The sequence below is a fragment of the Gavialis gangeticus genome, unplaced genomic scaffold (assembly GCF_001723915.1).
Source record: "Gavialis gangeticus isolate Ggan-Ray unplaced genomic scaffold, GavGan_comp1, whole genome shotgun sequence".
In the NCBI taxonomy this organism is placed as follows: domain Eukaryota; kingdom Metazoa; phylum Chordata; order Crocodylia; family Gavialidae; genus Gavialis; species Gavialis gangeticus.
The window spans coordinates 2,831,615-2,853,061 of NW_017729001.1; the positions used below are offsets into that span (position 1 = coordinate 2,831,615).

The following is a 21,447-nucleotide window of genomic DNA, read 5'->3' on the forward strand; positions in this document are numbered from 1 at the left end:
GAGTGCCTCCATGCACCATGCTGTGCTGCTGTGCAGGCACCGCCCGCCCGTTTGGACACAGGGGTGGGGAAGTTAGCACATGGTGGCTGCCGCCACTCCACATTCGGCCACGTGCCACCCTTCTACCCCACTCCATGTACAGCCACCAGGAGTATACTGCTTTGTGTCCAGCCACCAGGGGTACACTGATCCAAAAAGGTTGAAAACCCCTGATGTAAGTGAAGAAAGCATGCAGCAGTTCCTTTCCCTCTGACTTCTTCAGTAACATATAATGTCCAAAATCAGATCTCCAAGACTGTCTCCCAAAATGGTTTCAAGGCACTTGTTTTTATTACATTGCACTGGAACATATACTAATTGATCAAAATTACAAATTGTCAGTCTATGGGGGGGGGGTTTAAATCAGGGTTGGTAAATTAACATCAGTGAGTTTCTGTGACTTTCTCTTTCTGTTGTGTCTAGTCTCCATTGTCATCCTCTCCCCTGTCCCTAGTAGTAAACAAAACAAAATAATGGCCTGACATAAAATCAAACACCTTTATGTGAACTTTGCATATCTGGACATGAGTTCATACTCACTTTTGGCTCTGCAGTGTTAGCAGGTGTGGAATTGATAGAGAAATCATAATACTGACAAGACAGTAAAATAGTACTTTCTGTCTCTATGCCTGATAACCAAAAATAATTGGAGTCAACCTTTTTGATAGGCATGCCCAAATTAACCCTGAACCCTCCCCAAGGGCCACTCTGATCTCTTTCTCCTGCCCAGTTTGTTGCTCTGCTTTCTGTTTCCTAAACCGTTCCTACTGTGCTACCTGTCCCTTCCCTTATCTGTCATATGCCAAATACAGAGGCTGCCCATGCCTCTTGAGGCAGCTCTACTGCATGTTGGCCACCCCAGACCTAATAAAAGTTAAAGACTTGGAAGTAACCTCGGTGTCTGGGCCAACTTTCCCTAATTGTGCCTTTCTAATTGTGTAGGGCTGTGTGTATGTGATAATTCAGTACATATTTCAGATATAGTTACTGACCTTTCAGTTTATATCTTCAGAATATAGAAATTGTCATACTGCAGTGGTTCCCAAACTGTAGTGCATGGGCCACAGGTGGTGCTCTGCAAGGTTCTGGTAAGTAGTCCATGGATTGCAGCAGCCTTCCACCCTTTTCAGTTGCAAGTTTGGTGAGACAAGGACATGGTAGTCCACAAGAACTTTAGTGTCAACAATGGTCTGTTGGTCGAAAAAGCTGAGAAATCCTGCCATACTAGAGCAGATCACATTAGATTTATCTGGTGCTTACCCTGTTTCAGCAGTGGCCAGCACAAGATGATGCGAGGGAAATTATAAGAACTCCTGCGGTCAGCACAGATAGGATCATCTTTCCCCTACATTAGGTCTCATCTAGGTGTCCAAGAGATGAAAGCTGGCTTAAATAATAAAAAAGACACTTAATAGCCCTTCCAGAATTTTATTATAATAAATTGCAATAATTCTGGATGGTCTTGATACACACTGCTTTGTGGCCTTGAGTATAAGAGGTACTGTATAAAACCAAATTTTACTTAATGTTCTTCATATGGCTTTGCTTAGGATGAGTGGGAAGCGGATATTTTACAGTCATTAACATGATTTGATACCATATTGCAAAGTTCTGTATTTATTCAATAGCAGTTTGCCAAGTCAAATGACATTGTCCCTAGTCCCCAGTGTGGCAAACCCTACTTTATTCTGAAAATCAAACTGTACTCTTCCTACCTCCTAAATCCTTCAAAGTAATATAAATTCTGGGCCAGTCCCTTACCATGCAGATGATCTTCAGGCTTTTGTGAAGTGTTGCTTGTAGCACTGGTGAATCCTGAGCAGGTCACAATGCTTGTGTCGGGTTTGAGGAGAGATAGGAGATGTTACGGGAGTGATGCACTCTGTTAATTTCCAGCTGGTGGAACAGCCCTTAGGGCACCATACAGCAGATCTAAGCTAGTTTAGCTCCATGGCTGCTCTAACTTGCACTGCTTTCAGCTGTCCTAGTTGAAGCCAGTGTAAACACGGCATAACATATTTTTCATTTCTCAACACTCCAGCTATCCCAAGCATGAATTTAGAGTAGTTGAGAATTGCAGCCTCTGAGCCAGACTTTTAAATGTTGGACTCTACAATCTGTATGTGTCCATGAATGTATGTGTTCAATGCAGTGCATAAACTGGGCAGTGTCAGCACAAGGAGTACACATGATTTAAGTCTCACTTCACCACTATTTTAGAGATTTAAATGATAGACAGACAGACCTTGGACTGGCTCTCTATACAGTAGGGAATTTCATCCTGAGTTTGCATGCAAGACATAAGCCAGGTGGTCTGCAAATGTGCACATGTCTTCAGGAAAACCCAGCTCTCTGCAGTCAGAACCTTGTTGACAATTCCCTGATGATGCAGGAGGCAGAATGAAGTGTAGATACAGTGATGACATATGCTGACGGTTAAACAGGCAGATACAACCCAGAGATGCACAGACATCAAAGTGAGATTTCCAGAGAATCACTCTTCTGATTTTCTTGATCAAGGAAGTCTACAGCACCTTGGAATAGAAACAGCATCATCTTTCCTCTGATTCTTCTTTCCTCTTGGCTTGCTTACATGTTTGTTTACCATTTCCCTGTCCCTCTGACAGTGATAAATTAAACAGGATATGGGTTGGTAAGCCAGACTGGCATTTTGGATTTTAAAAGGTAGCAAATCCCAGTGAAATCAAATCCAGCTCATTCATATGTTTTCCTTTGTTTCACTCATGATCAGGGGCATTCTCTGTGATTTATTCATAAGCCCAATATGTCTTTGATGAGCAGTTAGCTGTGAGAATGTGTTAAAATGCAACCTGATTTGACTTCATGTGACCAGTAAGCCCATAGCTGCCCCAGTCTGCAGCGACACTCTTGTACCACTAGCCAGGGAGTAGTGAAATATTTCAAAATTCTCCACTGATTGGCATAGAGCGGGCACCCTAGGACTCCCCCATCTCCTTACCACTTCTGCTGCTTTTGTTGAGGGCCAGGGGCCATGAAGGAAGACCTCCAGGGCTTCCTCTTCCTCCAGTCTCTCCTTCTTATCTTTTTCCTTCACCTTTTTGTCCTCGGTCCCTCTCTGTCAAGGAGGTACATTTCCACACAGCTTTGTAGAAATCCAGCCAATGGCTTTAAGAGAGGGAGTGTGGCCTTGTGGGTAGGGCACTAGACTGAGTCTCAGTCTAGTGCCCTACCCACAAGGCCACACTTAATTTATGAGCTTAATTCATGAGTCTGCTTCAAGCTTTCTGTGTGATTTAGGGCAAGTCATTTAGTCTTTCTGGGTCTCAATTTACCATCTTTAAAATGGCCAAAGGTTTACAAGGTAAAGGCACACATAGGAAAGGCACACAGGCACACACTAAAGGCACACCAGTTTGTGTAGCCAGCAGCACACAAGGGAGTGATGTGGCTAGCATTGCATCGAGCCACCTTTGTCTCCCAAGCCAAACAACTGGGTATCTTTTTGTCACTAGGTCAACCACTGGGTAGGTTGCAGGGGTGGTGGTGTGGCACCCATTGATGCAAGACTAGAGCAACACTTAAGGTTGCACCTCTGGATCCCAGCAACACACCTTATGTACTCTGCCACCCAGTCTGTAATATGGCAGTAAAATAAAATAATGCTCCCATCTGGTTGCCCTTGGTCTGTCTGGTTTATTTAGACTGGAAGGTTTGCGGGGCAGAGATTGTCTCTCACTGTATTTCTGCAGCACCTAGCAGAGTGCAACTCCAGTTTTGGTTGGGGCTACAACATAGTCCTGTAATACCTCAAACATGGTAGCTGGATGTATATCATTAGTCCTATCAAGTGTTGTAAGTAGGCTGGTGACACCACATCCCTCCTTGTAAATTCTTTCAATCTTTTTATATTACCATTCTTTAATGTGAAAATATGTAATATGTTAACTTCCTAATGTAAAAGTATAACCCAGGCATTCTGGCTTTAATGCAGTGATGTCCCATCGTTGCTCAAAAGGTTGAATATATTTGCCAGACCTAGTCAGCCTTCCATATACTCCCAGCTGCTCATTATGCAGTTATTTTGAAAAACAAATTTCCTAGGCATGATGATCTCTCTGTGCCAGCAGTAAGTAAATACTTTCATTCCATTAGACCTTAGCCTAGGATTACAATTGGCTATTTTTAGAACAGGAACTTTTAGACACTGAAAAATATCTAATATATTTTTAAAGAGCAGTCTGAAGTGATAGCTGTACACAGTGTACTAAGGGTACTCTGCAAGCAATATAAATGTTTCAAGATAACTATTGCTTCAGAAGGTACCCGAGAAATCTCTTTGTTAGAACTCAGATACCATGGTGAAGAATATGGTTTAAATATGCCTTTCTGCAGAGATGCAGAGGTAAGTGGGCAAGAGGGAACAGTGGTTTTTTATATAGAGTTGGCTAGAAAATAATTTTTTTCCCACCAAAATAATTGAGGGGGTTTTTGGGTATATATAAAAATAAAAATATTTCAGCTGAACATTGAAATATTCAAAATTTGACTTGGCACTGTAGAGCACCAGAACTGTACTTCAGCACCTCTTCCTTCCACTCCCTTTGTAGAGCCTCCTGAGGGTCCATCTCCTAGTGGTGGACCCCGGTTTTCTGCCCCTGTGAGGGGGGTTTGTGAATCACAGCAGCCACATGATCATGGTGCGTTATTGGGAAAACATCTCAGTGGGAAGCAGGAGGTATCTGAACTACCACTCCCACCCAGGCATTATACTGAATTTAAGAATAAATATAGCTCAGTTTTCTGGCAGTCAGATTTTCAATAAAAATCGAGTGTTTTTTGTAGACAGCAGTTTTCCATTTTGACAGAGAATGTATCCATATGGGCTAGAAACTCACTGGAGCAGGGAGGGTCCCTCACTGCATATTTATCCAGTAGAATCGTGATCATGACTGGGGTACTCTTGTGGTATTTTAGTCCATAAAGTACCATAACTAACTTCTGTCTGAATGGGAGCTATACACAGATAAATCCCCTACCTCAGGGATAGCCAACCTGCCACAAGGGGCATGGGCAGCCTCTGAGCATGACCAGATCAAAGGAAAGATAAGCAGCACAATGGCAGATAGGGCAGGAAATAGAAAGTAGAGCAACAGATTGGGCAGGGGAAAGAGGATCAGAGTAGTACTCAGGGAAGATGCAGGGCTAATTTGTGGCATGCCTGCCAAAAAGGTTGTCCCCCACTGATGTCCCCATAGGAAGATAGTGGAAACACTTTGGAAAGTCATCTTCCTGTCCCCCAGAGTGACCACAGGGATGGAAATTAAGTAATTTCCATAACTTGGTAGCACCGTGTCCCATGTCTCACTCCATATGAATATGCACAGTTGGGTTCTGTGGGTTTGGGAAAGGTGAGCTGGAGCAGAGGAAGAAAATAGCCTGAAGTTTGCCAATTCAAGGGGAAATTTGAGGGGAATTTCTAATGTAGCATCTCCCTCTCTGCCCATTTCCTCAGAGAAGGAATAAAGTACTGATGTAGCTTTGGGACCTGGTATGTACAACATTTCCTCAAGGACTCAGTGGAGAGGTTAAGCACAGTACCAAATGGCAGGTTCCCCTAATTGGTAAACTAGAACCTCAAGGTTGGGAAATGCTGAGCTCCATACCATTTATAAGCCATGTCCACTGCCTCTATGTAAGACTGTGTAACCTCTCTTGTAACAAGAGCAGAGGGTAGAAACTCCACACCCGAATGCACACAGAATTGAAAGTATGTCTCAGAGTCCATAATACATATAAAACATCTGCTGACTTCCATGGAACTCATATACTTGTAAGTATCCAAAGACTGAGCCTCTGGTTTCATTCCACGTCCTTTCTTTCTTTTTTGCCCTGTGGAATCTGGGTCCCAGACCTCAGACCTCAAACCCATCCCTGAGCTCCTGCTGTCCCTTCCTGTGGTCATTCTCCTGGGAGGAGCACCTATGCTTCCTCAGGGGAAAGACCCCACCTTTAGACTATTTTCTGCTTGGCAGAGAACAAGAACCCAGATTTTGGCAAGCTTTGTGGCATGATGCAAGACACACTTATTTGTTTTTTGAGCTCTTGGTTGACCCCCCACCCCCCAGTGACATCATGGCTAGTAATATTTCTGGCAATTACGGAAGTAGTGGTTTGGATAAACACTGCCCACTCTGGGTAGTTTTATACCAATGCTATTGCTAAGTTTTGTAAATAAGTTCCTTGTTGCCACAGTGATTAGTTCTCTCTGAGGGATCTCATAATGGAAACATGCAGGGCTAGATCCTACAAGCTGTTATGCCCAAGAGGCCTTTTCTCCACATGCAGAATCCCACTGATACCTCATTTAAGCAAATTTACCTTGGGATATAAATGTCTGCAGGAACCAGTCAGTACAACGTGCTGTTTGGGCTCATATGCATGATGTCTGTGATCACAGAAGAGGCAACAAGGTCCAATGGACAGAGCACAGGAGAAAGAGATACGAGATATCTATGCTAGTCAGGGCTCGGTCATGTAGCTTCTATGGGAGCTTAGCTAATCACATTACTTCCCTGAGTCTCAGTTTCCTCTTCCATTCTTTGTCTATTGTACTGTTACCATGTGGCAGTTAAAGCATCCTAATCCCTGTGATCACGGTAGAATCCTCTCAGTCCTGCTATAAATAATAGAGTGGGCACAGCTGAACTCAATGAAATACCTCTGTTTCTGTTTCTGTTTCTGTAAAATGGAGATGATAATGCCCAGCCACCATGAATGAAAAATCCCACAGGGCTTCATCTGTGTGGGATTTGTAGCTAGAATTGTAGCTGTAGAGGTATTTCAGCCCTGGTATAGCTTCATGGGAACAAGTCAGAGTTTACACTGGGGCATTATGGGGGCGCTAACTATGCTGGTACAGGCACACCCCCTATTTCCTCCCCATTATGGACTGGTCCTGAGTGTTTGACTAGACCAATGCAGGCCAGTCTTTTTGGCAGGTGCTCCACACATTGACCCTGCATCATCCTTGAATGCCACTCTGATCCCTTTCCTCTGCTTGATCTTCTTTTTCCTTTCCACTTCCTGATTTGTGCTCCCTGCCTGATCTGCTCTGCTTTCTGCTTCCTGCCCTACCTGCTGCTGTGCTGCCTGTGTCCTCCCTGATCTGCCAAGTGCCAGACACAGAGGCTGCCCATGCCACTTGTGGCACTTGTGCCACAGGTTGGCCACACCAGACTATACCATGTATAATTGATTGGCTATTACTTACAGACACCAAAGTACTATGTCTGCTTTGAGGGGTTCAACTTCTGAGGACAGAGAAACTTGTAGAGGCTGGTAAAAAGCAATGGGAAACAATAGGCAAAAGTGATGTATAATTTATATTCAAGTCAGCTCAATTCACTGTCAGCAGGATGGCAGAAGTAGGTCTTCTTATATAATAGTCGTCTTACTGGCTGAGAGGGCCATGTAAAGAGGAAGAGACCCAATAGGAAGCATATTACAAGGTGTGCTAATCTTTGTGGAATATCTTCTAACAGACAGCATGAATGGAGCATAGACTCTTTGACAGGATGGCTTCAGTAGAAATTGGAGCAAATCCATGACACTAACATGCTGCATTTTTTGCCTGTGTTTTTCAGCAAAGAGTATCCTGTGGTTCCTAGGAGCACGGTGAGACAAAAAGTGTCCTCTAACCACAGCCCTTTTAGTGGTGAGACCAGAGTTCTTTCCACCTCCTCCAACCTCAGCTCCCAGTACCAGTGTGAGAATGGGGTCTCCAGCACCTCCCAGGACCTGCTACCACCTGCCAACCCATACCCCATCTCCCAGGAGCACAGTCAGATCTACCACTGTACGAAGAGAAAAGGTCAGGCATTGGCAGTTTTCTACCTAATTGTCTCCTTGTTTTTTTCCCTGCCTAAGAATGGTCAGCAAAGACATTTTGCGTTCCTCATCCTTGAACAAATACAGCAATTCCCCAGATCTGGTTTAAAGTTAAGATCTTTGAATGGGCAAGAGCTTATCATTGCCTTGGGTCAGTATCACCTTCACTAAATCCACTGGGCCAAATCCTCAGCTGTTGTAACTCACTGTCATTTCACTGACTTCAGGAGCTATGCTGACTGCACCCAGCTGTGGAGATGGCTCTGCCAAGTTAGTATAAACATTATTGATTCAGATGGATGAGAAAAGAGAAGTTCAGATGAAGCACAGAGGTGACAACAAAGTTGAATCCACATCCAGAAAGATAGCCAGTGATGCAGATAAAGATGACTTATCTGTCTTTCTAGCTCTGAGAAGGTTTCAGGGTTAATCTGTAAATGTAAATAACAAGATAGTCTGGATTGCAGGTGGCATTTGGCTAATGCAATCTTACCCTTCTGCAGATATGCTGTGTACAGACTACACTTCTTTTGAATCCCTAGTCCAGTGACCATGAAACCAGACTAGAGTTCAGGTGATCTAGCTTTGTTACTTCTTCTTCTTTTTGTGTCTCTACACCATATTTGACCATTTTGTTACACATGCTTGTGCTCGTTCATCGTACTTTGTGAGATCTTTCATTGTACATGTTCCTTCAAGCAGGTGCTGCAGCAGGTATTACAGTAGGTGTTTTATAGTCTGAGGCTCTATGCTGCAGGCACAGGTGATTGAACCAATGGTGTAGCCCCACTTCTTCATTAGTTCCTTGAAGTGTCCATCTTCAGTAGGTAGGTGGTTGAGACATCACCACCTTTGCCATGGTTTGTCAGCCCCTGATGATGAAGACTCAGTTGCTGGAATGTCCATTTTTTCACTGTCAGGTATTCTCTTCAGTCTCCTGTTCTACATCTGTAGTGGATGTGTTCTGGCAGGGGGCATAACAGCAATATTCACATCATGACCCTGTCAGGTAATACCTGGTAATACCTGAACATTCTGCTAAAACTCCAAACCACGATTTTGACCCTACAAATTGATCAACTATAACCAATCATAATGCCTTGTGACTGAAGTTTTGTTGCTTACCTCCTGTATGACCATGGCCCAACCCTGCCAGAACTTTATGGACCACACTGTAAACTCTACCTAATCAACAGTTAAAGGTATAAGTAATCTCACAAAAGTCAATAAGTCTACTTTGGAGGGTAGCTGCTCACCAGGAGGAGTCTGAGGTTTGCCACCTGTCCCTGTGTGATTAGCCCATGTTCTCTGCAGTTAGTAGGAATACTTGTATGAGGAATACTTGTGGGAGTGGGCCATAAGGGCATTCCAGAGAAAAGAAGATAGTGACATCCCCAGGACCGATACACCAGGCTGCTATAGAGAGTTACTTATAGTAACACTCAAAGCCTTTCATTCCACATGGGCAGAGTCTGTGACTAGGCCCAGATTCCCATATGGAATCATAAAAGCATAACAACTAGTGCTCCTAGCTGAGATCAAGTCCCCATAACTCTAGATGTTGTACATGCAAGTAGCAAGACATGGGGAAATGTATTGTATTAATCAGGAACAGCAGCAACTTGGACCTGAACCTCCACATCCCTGGGGAATGTCCTACCCAAAGGCTATTGCAGGAGAGTGCATGTGGGTGTTGCATGTATGCACACATATGTGTATTTCCATGAAAAAAATCTGAGAGGACTCAGTTTCAGCCTAATGCGGAACAAAAGCAAAATCAGAACTTTTCATACAACAGAACTGTTGTTTTCTGGCCAGCATATTAACTGCACTGTACCTATATAGTTTATTTAAGTTATGTCTTTACTATAAGACATCATTGGACTCGATGATCTACTAAGGTCCCTTCTGACCATAAACATTTATGAAATCTATAATTCAAAGATGTGACTGAAGTTCCTACAAATCTGAGAAAGTCTTAAACTAGGTACTTTGGTACCTCTGACAGCATAGCTGTGGCAGCACAAAGGTCAGCTTGGTGTAGTCACCAAGTATTTATTCAGGGTCCCAGTTGGGTAGCGTAGCCCCCTGCTGCACCAGTTTACATTGTTCCTAGTGACCAAGATAGCTAGCTTAAAGCCAGTTTAGGAATGACTGTATGAGCTGTAATCATGCCTTCAGATTATAGTGCAGACATATATCTGTGGGGAGAAAATGGCACCATGCCACCCTTCTTGTTCTCTTCAGTTTAGTCTGTGTCGCTGATGTTTCTGAGACCAGCTCCAGTGGCCACCATGCTCTATTTCCAAGTTAGTTTAACCTTTGTCAGATCCTCCTCCCTGCCAGGCTCTTAAAAAAAAAAGCAAAGAAAGCCTGAACGACAACAAACCCTTTGGGCAATCTCTGGCTGTGGTGTGTCCTGGCAGCACAAAGCAATTCATCAGCTGCCTCCACATTGTAAAGTGATAAGAAATCAACAGAGGTTTCCTTCCAGTTTTGGGATTCCCGCTAAGTGGTGTCTCCATGGGTGGTTTCCCTCAATCCCCCAATTATCTCACTTCCTCTTATTGTCACAGAAGAGACGACTATCTCCTCAGCAATAAGTTCATCAGCCCCTTTCTGCATGCATGGCCCTGTGAAAGTATAGGGGACTAGTAAAGAGAGGCCTTGTCTGTGCCGCCAGTGTCTCCTCATTATCTCTCCACTGGTTTGAGTGGCACAAGCAGTTAAGGGCCTTTTATCAAAGCCGCCAAATGCTTTAATCAGAGAGTCGGCGTCCTGTCAGATACCACTGGCTTCTTCCGTCAGCCCAGAACTGTACGTTTCAGAAGTCTAAATCTCTGCTGCCTTTGCTTTGCTTTTCTCCTCATGCTTCTAATAAATCGAAAACAGCCACCATGGCTTAAAGCAAAGAAACAAGAAGTTAATGGGAAACAGAGAGCTAACATAGCTGCCAAGTGGCTCCTTGCAAAGGGAGATTAATTAAAAGGAAAAGTAACTAGGGATGAGCAGACATGTTCAAATAAATCAGAACCTGATCTAAGCTTTCATCCTGAACTCAGACTGTGCTGGTCACATGACAATGGAAGTCACTTTCCCATAGCACTGCTCGAGGAATGGTATTAGAGTAAGAAAAACCATATCACCCTTAAAGCAGGCTTTTTCTCTGGTTCACCTGGAACCTTTCTGTCTCCTACGTGACTTTCTCATATAGTCTGAAAGAAACAATACATATCTCATCCTAACTGCCTCTGATCATACACACATACACACACACACACACACACACACACACACGCACACACACACACACACGATTTTCTTTTTGAATAATTTTTAAGGAGCATTAATTAAATTGTTGGCTTCACTATGAAGTCAGTTCTGGACATCTGGCCTGGGGCTGGGGTTTCCTTAACTGATTTTCTTGGATCATTAGATCCAAGACTGTTTACTCCTATTCAGTAGGTTAGCATTCCTTGTCTGCACTACTTCTATTCAGGAAGGCTGCAGCAAGAAAACCACTGCTCTTAGGGTCAAAGGACAAATTAGGTTCAGCTGTCAATACTGCCTGTTTTTTATTCCTGTATTAAATTGATCAGTCTCTACTGTGGGGGCTGTCAAGGTATGCTTCCTTCAGCTACAAGAGCTAGTGATTGCCACTGTTTAAATAGGAACAGGTCTCTGTTTAAGCATGGATAAACTTTGGACTGTATTCTAACAATTAAAATGGAAATCCTGAGACATCTCAGTTAGCACCTGTCAGCTGTTCAGGTACTTAAGACAAAGATTTACCTCTGTGGTTGATACTAGTGTTTCTATCTGTCAACCCAAAATGGGTTTAGTCTCGTGACTGAGCCAGAAATTATCCTATAGATGAGCCACAGGACTAATAGGGGGCATTATCAGTGTAGAAGTCTCTGAGTCATCTATATTTACAGTTCAACCTGTCTATCCAACTGTGGCTGATGAGAGCTGGAAACATTAGGAAGGACTCTGTAGCTGAAAAGCTTGGAGTTTAAAGTTTCAAGCTGGGTGCATTTAATCTCAGCATCTGAAAGCCACTTGAAATGATATACTATACGTTTCCATCTTAGTGTAACTGAGATCTTTGCTGCTGGCATCTTCTGAAACTCTTCTTGACTTGGAAATCTCCTAAAATACTAGTTATAATGATGAGCTCAATAGTTTCTTCAGATCATACAGTGCATTCCTGTGCCTTTATCTGAGGTCCTGAAACAGAATCTGTTTAAAGCAATTCATAAAGAAATCCATCTTCAGAGAATGTTAACTCCAACATGTTATCCTACCAAGGAGCTCTCTTCAGTTTTTGTCATGATATTTTCACTGATGGGATTTCAACTAAAATTTTGTCTTTTCTTCTTATCTGCTCGCAATCTCTATTTATGATTCAGGTACCCTGAGAATGACAAAGGTTTTCCAGATGATATTTTTTTCTGTTGATTTTAGTCTCGCACCCCTGATTGCCTTCACAAACTCTTTTGATCTGGTGCAATGTGCTTTCTCAGGGGTTCCATAAACTAAAATGTCACTTATATAGACTTATATTCCTCTGGATTTACACCCTTTTGATCATGTGGTGGATTTTTAGGATGCTTGTGACACTGTATGGAAGGTAATTGGCACTGTATCTCCCCAAGGGCATTACAGAGTTGTCACATTGGCACTAGTAGAAAGGAGAGGATTTGGCAAGATCCATTAGCTGTATCTATCTAGGCAAATCATGTAACACTTTGGAGCAAATATCTCCCATATTGGGAAGAGTAAAACCTTTCTTTCCTTGCTGCTTCACTGAACTGTGTTAGGTTTTTAATATGTGGATACGCCATATCTTCTTCATAACAGGCACCATACATGCACATGACAGGTATTTCAGTAATGAGTTCTTGCTATACCATTCTTCCCTATTTAATCCAGGTCTTCTTTCACTTTGGGAAGCACTGAGATTGGTATCTCCTTGGCAGTTCTGAACAAACAGGGAATGGCCCTCATTTTCAACAGAATCCGTATGAATATAAACTATAAATAAGATCTAGTTTTTCCCAGTGTTACAGTTGTATGAATTGTAACATTCATACAATTTCTATGAATGTTAAGAACATGTGGTCAAGTCTAAGGATATAACCATGCTGTAGTTAAAGGGGTAATAGCAGCCTGTGTCAACGTATGAAAACTACCTTTAAACTTGGGTGCTGATAACAGCATGGTTTTGGCAGCATGTGTGCTGCAAACCTTGCTTGGGAACCTGGGGAAATATATGGGCAGCTAGAACTTACTGTGCTGTGCTGCTGTGCCTACAGGACTATCAGTATCTGAGCTCACTTGTTTTAAGCTTGCTTGGGTGTGACTACCTGTGCCTGCAGTAGAGTCAAAGAGCTATTACTAATGCCCATCCCACCAATTCCAGAACTGGCAAACCTTGTGGGATCAACCTGATCCCAACAGCTTGATCCCTGATCTATCTCCCTTGGGATGCTCCAACTTTGGACTAAGGATCCTCTACAGATTATAGCCACCTCTGCTTTGATTCTATTTTCAGTGTAAGGAGAAGTAGTGCAGATCTTGAAACTCTTGGGGCGCTGGGGTAAGATGATTTACACCAACTAAGCAATTGGCTATACCTCTGTTCCTGCACCCTTCCACTGGGTTAAAAAAAACGCAATAATAAAACACAAGCCTTTAGTAGAAACTTAAACTGAACCCACCTGAATGCTTTTGAAGCAAGATGGATGTGGGTAATTTTTTTCTAAAAATCAAAATAGGGCCTAAATCCTCCTTGACTGAATGCAGTGGATCAGAGACTTGTAAAATTGAAAGGGACAATCTGATTTATGCTATCTGATCTGAGGACCTGGCTAGGTAGTCTATATAGGTTACATTGTTCTAATTAACTGGATGATGATGCATGATAGAAATGTGAAAATACCATTTAAAAACAGTTCTTGTGGTATGTATGATCCAGCTGGAAGCAGTATATACCAGAAATCTTGGGTCCAATTATGTTAAGTCCCTTCAATAGATGAACATGAAGTTCCTTGTGAAGAAGCCAGTCTGTGTGATGTTTTCAGCCAATTTTGCAGTCTTGGTTTTGCTTGGATTTATTCTGAAGAAGCTTTTCCCAGGTGTTGGCTGTTTTTCCACAGTCAGCAGACCCTTCAGCTTTTTGAGGTTTGTCTAGAGTTCAGGGATCCACTCAGTGAGGTGATCAACCCCTTTGCTTCAAACGACAGCAGCATTGTTCCAGGCTGACTTCCAGAAGAACTACTACAATCAAAAGCTGTTAGGTTATGAGCAGCAAAAGAAAATCACAGAGAGGCAGACAGTCTACAGTGAAACTGGGCTGATTTACACAACAGGCAAGATTGTCTGCCCTGTCCAATTTATGGCTGAAAGAGTCAAGGAGAAGATTCTCTGTCCTGGCTCCAGAGCTGTTAGAGCAGTCTGGGGATTGCTCTAAGCTGCATTGGTTGGCAGCTGTTCTCTAGGAATCACTAATGGGGAGTGTCAGAGTGCTTTGAACTCTCCACCTCTACACATGCCAGATGTCTGCCCCAACACCTGCTAATTAGCACACTACAGCAGCCTCCGCGTCACGTGTATTTATCCTCCCCACATTTCAAAATGATGGCTAGGGAGCTTTAATTACAGCTCATTTAACAAGCTTTAGTTGAAGCACCCTCACCACCATTTGGAAGCATGGGATGCTGAATACCCATAATGCTGTGAGTGCTTTAATTAGAGCAGTTCTCAGAGCCCCTGTAATTAAAGGGCTCCCACCCTGGAGCCCACATAAAGACACCTCTGCCCACTGCCTCTTTCCACCTTGGACCTGCTTCTGCCTGACCTGACCCCTGTGCTATGGGATGTGTGGAAGGGAGGCACAGGAACAGACTGTCAGGTCTATGTCAGATGGGAGACCCGCTTTCACAGAATTTGTCAGTTTATACTAGCTGAGGATCTGCGCACCAGTTTGTACAACCACATCTGCTGGTATTTTCAAGATGAGCCTAGAGTTTTTTTCTCCTTGTTCAGAACTTTGGAGAAAAGATATGGACGGCAGGTTGGGAAGAAGGGCCAAAGGGTAGAGGGAACAGCTTTAGACCAAATTTTAACCCATCAATAACTAAGCAGTTCTTTCTGAGGAGTGGTATAAGATCTTAAGGGAAATGGAGGACTAGGATATACAGCCAATTCTTCAGTTGGAGCTAGATCAACACAGATCTAGTGAAGTTGCTGGAATGATGGCAATTTACATTTCAAAGAATTTGGCCTGTGTTACTTCGATTTTTCATACTGGAAACCAGATTTATGTTTCATCTTCACCTGACAATAATTTTGGACATGTATCTGTAACTTTGAGATTGCTGCTTGATTGTGCTGTGGCTGTGGGAAATGTGCCCCAACTAAATGGAAAAATCAACAACCTAGGGTTATAATTTGGACAGATTTTTTGTACAATGGAAAAACATAAAGTTAAACATTCTTTCAAAGTAAAATAAACAATAAAACAAAGGGCTGATGTTTTCTGGTGCCAGCAGAGCGTGTCTGGGGCTGCGCTGCAATATAATGCTGAACAATTTATTAGCAGAACAATGATTCATTTTGTGAAGCATTGTTTTTCAGTTCTTGTTACTTAATGGTGACTTCTGCATCCAAACTTCGAAGACAGTTGGAGGAGGAGCAAAAATGCAGGATATCATTCGATATTCAGCTTCTCTTACAGGCCCAGATTCCATAAAGCACTTAAGGGATGCACTTAAATCTTGCATTCTATAATAACGTGTACAAATTTGTCATTGTGCTAAGAAAATCCATCAGATCAGTAATAGTAAAAAAAATTTTTTACATCCAACTTAATAACTGCTTAAACTGTTTTTAGATGCCATCACTTTTCTTCCAAAACTTGCTCTGTTCTCCTTTCTTTCCCATTTAAGTGCAAAATATAAATATCCCCTGAGGTACTGTAGTAACAAAACTGAATAGGAAATGTTGGTGTTGTGCCTAAGACCTGAAAACTTTTCAGTTTGGGGGCGTTCAGTTTTTCAATAAAAAAAATTAAATTTTCTGTGAAAAATAAGCACTTAAAAAATCATTTGTGAAATCCAGTTTCCTGTCACAAAAACCCCGAAACAATTTAAATACAAAGTTTTTGAATAGCCCTGATCTTTGCATTCTCTGCTGAAAACTTGGTTCTGGAAAGTAAATGCTCTTTATAGCTGTCATTCCTTATTTAAAGTGTTGTGAGTTCTCCAACACTTGGAGTCTTTAATGCAGGGCTCAGTGCCCGAGCACAGGGGTGGCTAACACACAGCATGTTTTCTAGGCCTGTGCAAAGTGCCTAGTACTTGCTTCGGATTCGGCTGATTCGGGGAACAGTAATTCGATTTAGTGATTCGAATCACAATCCCGATTCAATTCGGCCGAATCTGATCCAGAGATTTGGCAGCTGCTGAATCTCCAAATCGCAGAATCACCCAGGCCCATCCCCCACCTGCCCTCCCAGCCCCGCAATGGCTGCCCTGCCTCCCTCAGCTCCAACACTTGTTAAAAAAAAAGCCCCAGCTCAGCTGATGCTGCTGGGTGGGGGGCGATCCCTGCTGCCCCCCACTGCCCCATGCTGCATGGGGGGCTCTGCATGAGCCTCCAGAGCCCCCCATTGTTCCCCCAGCCTCCCCACGAGTGCCCCACCCTGGCCAGCTCCAGCCTTTTAAGGACAAAAAGAAAACCCCCCAGACTCACCACTTCTGCTGGCAGGGGCAATCCCTGCTGCCTCCCATTGCCCCACGCCATGTGGGGGGCTCTGCACGAGCCCCCAAAGCCCCGAGGCTGCTGCAGGAGTGGTGAGTCCCGGGGCTTTTCTTAGTTTTTTTTTTTCTTAAAGCTTAAAGCTGGCCCAGGTGGGGCACCCATGAGGGCTGGGGGAGTGAGGCGGGGGCCGGGGGGCTCGTGTAGAGCCCCTCCATAAAGCATGGGCCAGTGGGGGGCAGCAGGGATTGCCCCCTGCCCAGCAGCACCCAGTGAGCGGTGCGGGGCCAGTTAAAGTACAGGTGAGCTGTGGAGGGTGGGGGCAGCCATGGGGAGGTTGGGGGGAGCAGGCAGGGGTCAGGGAGCCTAGGGGAGCGGAGGGAGTCAGGGGAGTTGGCAGGGGTCCCCCCATGGTCCCCTCCCCTGCCCCTACTACTTACCAGCTCAGAGTCAGCTGCAGCTCCCTTCTGCAGCCACCAGGGACTGCCCAAATCATCAAAGCTCTCCAAATCTTTTCCGAAGATTTGGAGAGCTTCGAATCAATTTAGACCTTTAAATTGGTCCCCTGATTCGATTTGGATTCAGAGATTCAGCCACCGAATCAGGCCGAATCTCCTCCAAATCGAATCACTACCCGAAGCTTTACACAGCCCTAGTAGTTAGCCATGTTAGCCTGAAATCAAGCAGCAAGCAGGACAGAGTGGCATTTTAGAGAGCCACCCTGCCACCTGTCCTTTAACCTACCACCTTTAACCTACTGCCCTGCCCTGTCAAATCCCACAAGAGAATCTCATAACCAAGGAAAGGACCCAAAAGGTTAAATGCACTAAAAATACTAAAATAAAAACTTAATTGAATGAATGTTTCTGACTTAATATTTTGATTGTATGCACCAAAATACTGTCAGTACAAACAACACGACTGTCAGGGGGCTGACTATGGTTCAAACCCTAGTTTAATCAAATGTGATATTTTAGCATTCTTTTGGAGGGAAAATAAAACAGTAGACTTAATATTAAAACAATACAGTAGTCTTGGTCACAGTAGCTGATTTTGTCCCTGAAATCTCTGGGTGAAATTCCTAGCCCCTTTGAAATCAATGGGAGTTTGACCACTGATTTCAACAGAACTAAGATTTCACTCAGTTCTATGAATGGATGAATGAATGAATGCTTTGCATCACTCTTGAGATTCCCACCTAAGGGTATGGGCTCTTGGGCAGATGAACTGGTTACCATGGGGTAAAAGGAGGCATTGCTTTACTATACATTAGCTGCTCTGTAGTAACTGTTTGTGTGCATGCTCTAACTCCAAGGTAAGTGGAAGTTAACTTGTGACAGTTAGCTCTCAGTGATAGAGGGAAAGTACTGTGTGCTAGCTTTCAGTTACTATGGGGTAGGAGTGTACACAAAACAGCTGATATACAGTAAAATCCTGACCCGTTTCACTCAGCAGAAAGCTGTTTGTGCATCAGTACCCTAAGTGATTTTTCAGTATCTTATTCCTCTTGCTTGTATGAACAGAGAATGTTATTTATTGTTTACTAGTGACACTTACTTTTACTTTTTTCATCCTTGACTTAAGGGCATAGCCTTAGGTCATAAAGGCATTTAGGAGCTTAATTCCCTGTGAACAGTTAAGGGTCTGAACTGTTAACCCTGAAACTAGACATCTGAATGCTGCCACAGCTAATGTAAATCCAATGGCATGTTGTAGGGGGGCTTTGTTTTGTGCAGTTAATATTATTATTTGAATGACAGTAGTACCTACAGACCCTGCCAACTGTGATGGCAAACGATTGTGCTAGGGACTGTATATACAAATAGCAAACAGCAGGTTTTGGATCAAAGAGCGTGCAGCCTAACCAGGCAACCAGAAAAAAGAGGGATGGGGAAAAAATAAGTAAAGATTCACAGTGCCTGTTCAAGGTTACACAGGAGTTAGTGTTAGAGTCAAGATCAGACAACCCATTGGACACACTGCCTCTCATCAGATATACAGTTATAACATTGGTTCCTAACTGCTACTGTCCTTTTGTCCATCTGGCTTCTTTAGAGTTTAACCTCATCAGGGCACAGGTAAGGTGACCTGTGGGCATTAGCTATGGAAAATCTAGCACAACAAAGAATTTTGAGTGATGTTGAATGGTTTTGTTCTTAAATTTTCCTTGTAGCCAGTTTCCCTTTCTAGACTTGGGAGTCAGGAGACCAGAGGCCAAATGCTTCCTTCAGTTTCAGGATGTAAATCCAGTCATTCCCTGGTCCCAGGTGATGGTTCTAGGTAATGACTCTGGATTTGCATCAGTGTGACAGCAGAATTTAGCCAAGATCTGTGCGCCTGTGTTGGATAAATCAACATTTTGTGCCTTCATTTTTCCCCCTGTGAAATGTGGGTACTAATACTGACCCTCTCCTCCCCCACACCCCTGCAGAGCACTTTGAGATTGATGGGTGGGAGCCTCAACACAGCATAGTTTTGTTATTTATTACAAGGCATTTTATTTATCAGCAGATGAGGAATGTTCCACCACTGAGCATCCATACAAGAAATCCTACATGGAAACCTCACCAGCAGAAGAGGATCCCTTCTACAGGTCCAGTTACTCCCAACAGCAAGGACTGAATACCTCATACAGGACTGAATCTGCCCAGCGCCAAGCTTGTATGTATGCCAGCTCCGCTCCCCCAACAGACCCCGTGCCCAGCCTAGAGGACATCAGTTGTAACACATGGCCCACGGTGCCATCTTACAGCAGCTGCACAGTGACTGCCATGCAGCCTATGGACAGGTTACCGTACCAGCATTTTTCTGCCCATTTCACCTCTGGTCCTCTGATGCCCCGTCTCACCGGTGTGGCCAATCACACATCACCACAAATAGGGGACACACACAGCATGTTTCAGCACCAAACATCTGTTTCTCACCAGCCCATTGTCCGGCAGTGTGGACCTCAAACTGGCATCCAGTCTCCCCCAAGCAGCTTACAGCCAGCAGAATTCCTTTATTCCCATGGGGTGCCTAGAACCCTTTCACCCCACCAGTACCATTCTGTTCATGGGGTGGGCATGGTGCCAGAGTGGAGTGAGAACAGCTAACAAGGAAATAAGGGAAATGCAAGAAAACAAGCCCTGAAAAATTGAAAACCAACGTATTAAAGCGAAATGAATATTTTGCAAGACTCCTTTAACTGAATGTTCACCATTAGCACTCCAGAGATGGACACTGATCTGATGAGCTGTTTGAAACCACAGATTAAATAGTAATCAACCTCATTGTGACTTTTTTCTTTTATTTTGTTGCTAAGAAAATCAACAAAAACGCACTTCCCCCACACCCCACTCCCCAGCCCTCCCTAGACACATGCACACACAATTTGTTACTGCCACAAAAACTTAATTTCTTCTGTTTTTCTTGCTTTCAAGTGAAGACACAATTCCTGATGCCTTTTTCAGCACAATAAGAGTGCTTGACTGAAAACAACTAGGATGTTCCTTTTTTGTGGTGTTGATGTTGACATTGTTATAAAATAAATAATATATATATATTTTTTCTTGCGATTCTGTTGAAAAGACACTGTCCCTTTTCACAGAGACATAACAAGATGGATTTCAGAGGTGGGCACTGCTTTACTTATTATTTTTTTAAACAACAAATATTATATTCCCTCAGATAAGAAGACCTACCTCAGTTATGGGTTGCTCCATAATTGAAATTAGTTGCTGCATTACATGATCCATTTTATGTGCAACACGTGCCTGAAATGAGTCGCCAAAGCAATGGGCCTTGTAAAATACTATATTTTCTTGCATACAACATGCCCTGGAATATATAATATGCACCTTGTTTTTGAAAGGGAAAATGAAGAAAAAAGATCTTTCTTTGTAATAACTACCTGAGTAGCAGCAGCTGGGGAGCTGAGCCTGATCCTTGTTCTGCTCCTTGTTGATTGATGCAATTTTACTTTTGGTGTCACCTGGCAAGCTGCCCAGAGACAGCTGGAAATCGCGTTTACTATATTTATTGCTTATAATATGCATTTCAATTTCCAGCAGTTGCGTGTTGCATTTAAGACAATATGGTTACTTCCTTGCCACACTGGGCACCGTATTTCTCTCTTTTTCCTTCCTGCCTGTTTTTCCTCTTCTTCAATTTATTTTCTTTTAGGCAATTCAAGCTTCTGGGGTACCTTTAAAACAGTGTTTCTGAACCTTTTGAGACTCAAGGCACCCCTTAGATAATGCAGCTCTTAGTTTTCACTTGTTTTTTGACTACAGAAAAATAATAGAGTGATTCTTCTCTTGCAAAAAACTCAGAAAAATCACAGCGGATCTGAATATTTTTAAGACTCCAAATTCCTATCTGAAATCTCTGGATTTATCTTGTGCTGCACACATAACAATGTTAACATTGTGTGTCAACCTGTGGCACCCTTGACAGACCCTCAAGGCACTCCAGAGTGCCATGGTACCCTGGTTGAGAATCACTGCTTTAAAGCCTGAAAGTTGCCAGATTGGTCACCTACCAAACTCTTAAAAGACTACAGGAAAACAAAGTCCTTGAACCAATGGGGGAGGGAGGGGTGTGCAGACAGCAAAAACAAAATCCTGTGTTCTTAAAGAATGTTGAACACATTCATCTGTAAAATCACCTCTCTCTCTCAATTTGTTATTCCTCTTCCTCTATAAAAAAGAAAGAAAATACAATCCTGTTTCATATATGAGAAGTTAAATGCATTGTGTTTAAAAAGTACAGGAAATAGTAGCAGGAGGGGAAGAG

At 43.2% G+C, this 21,447-nt stretch overlaps 1 protein-coding gene across 1 annotated transcript in view; it reads left to right on the top strand.

Annotated features, from left to right (window-relative positions):
* TBX5 (T-box 5) overlaps positions 1-20,105 on the top strand; it is a 45,964-nt gene extending 25,859 nt beyond the window's left edge. Inside the window, exons 6-7 of the mRNA XM_019506618.1 lie at positions 7,665-7,891; positions 19,183-20,105. Of these exons, the coding sequence (XP_019362163.1) occupies positions 7,665-7,891; positions 19,183-19,766 (811 nt within the window). The 3' untranslated portion in view covers positions 19,767-20,105. The remainder of the gene's footprint in view (positions 1-7,664; positions 7,892-19,182) is intronic.
* The last annotated feature ends 1,342 nt before the right edge of the window (positions 20,106-21,447 follow it).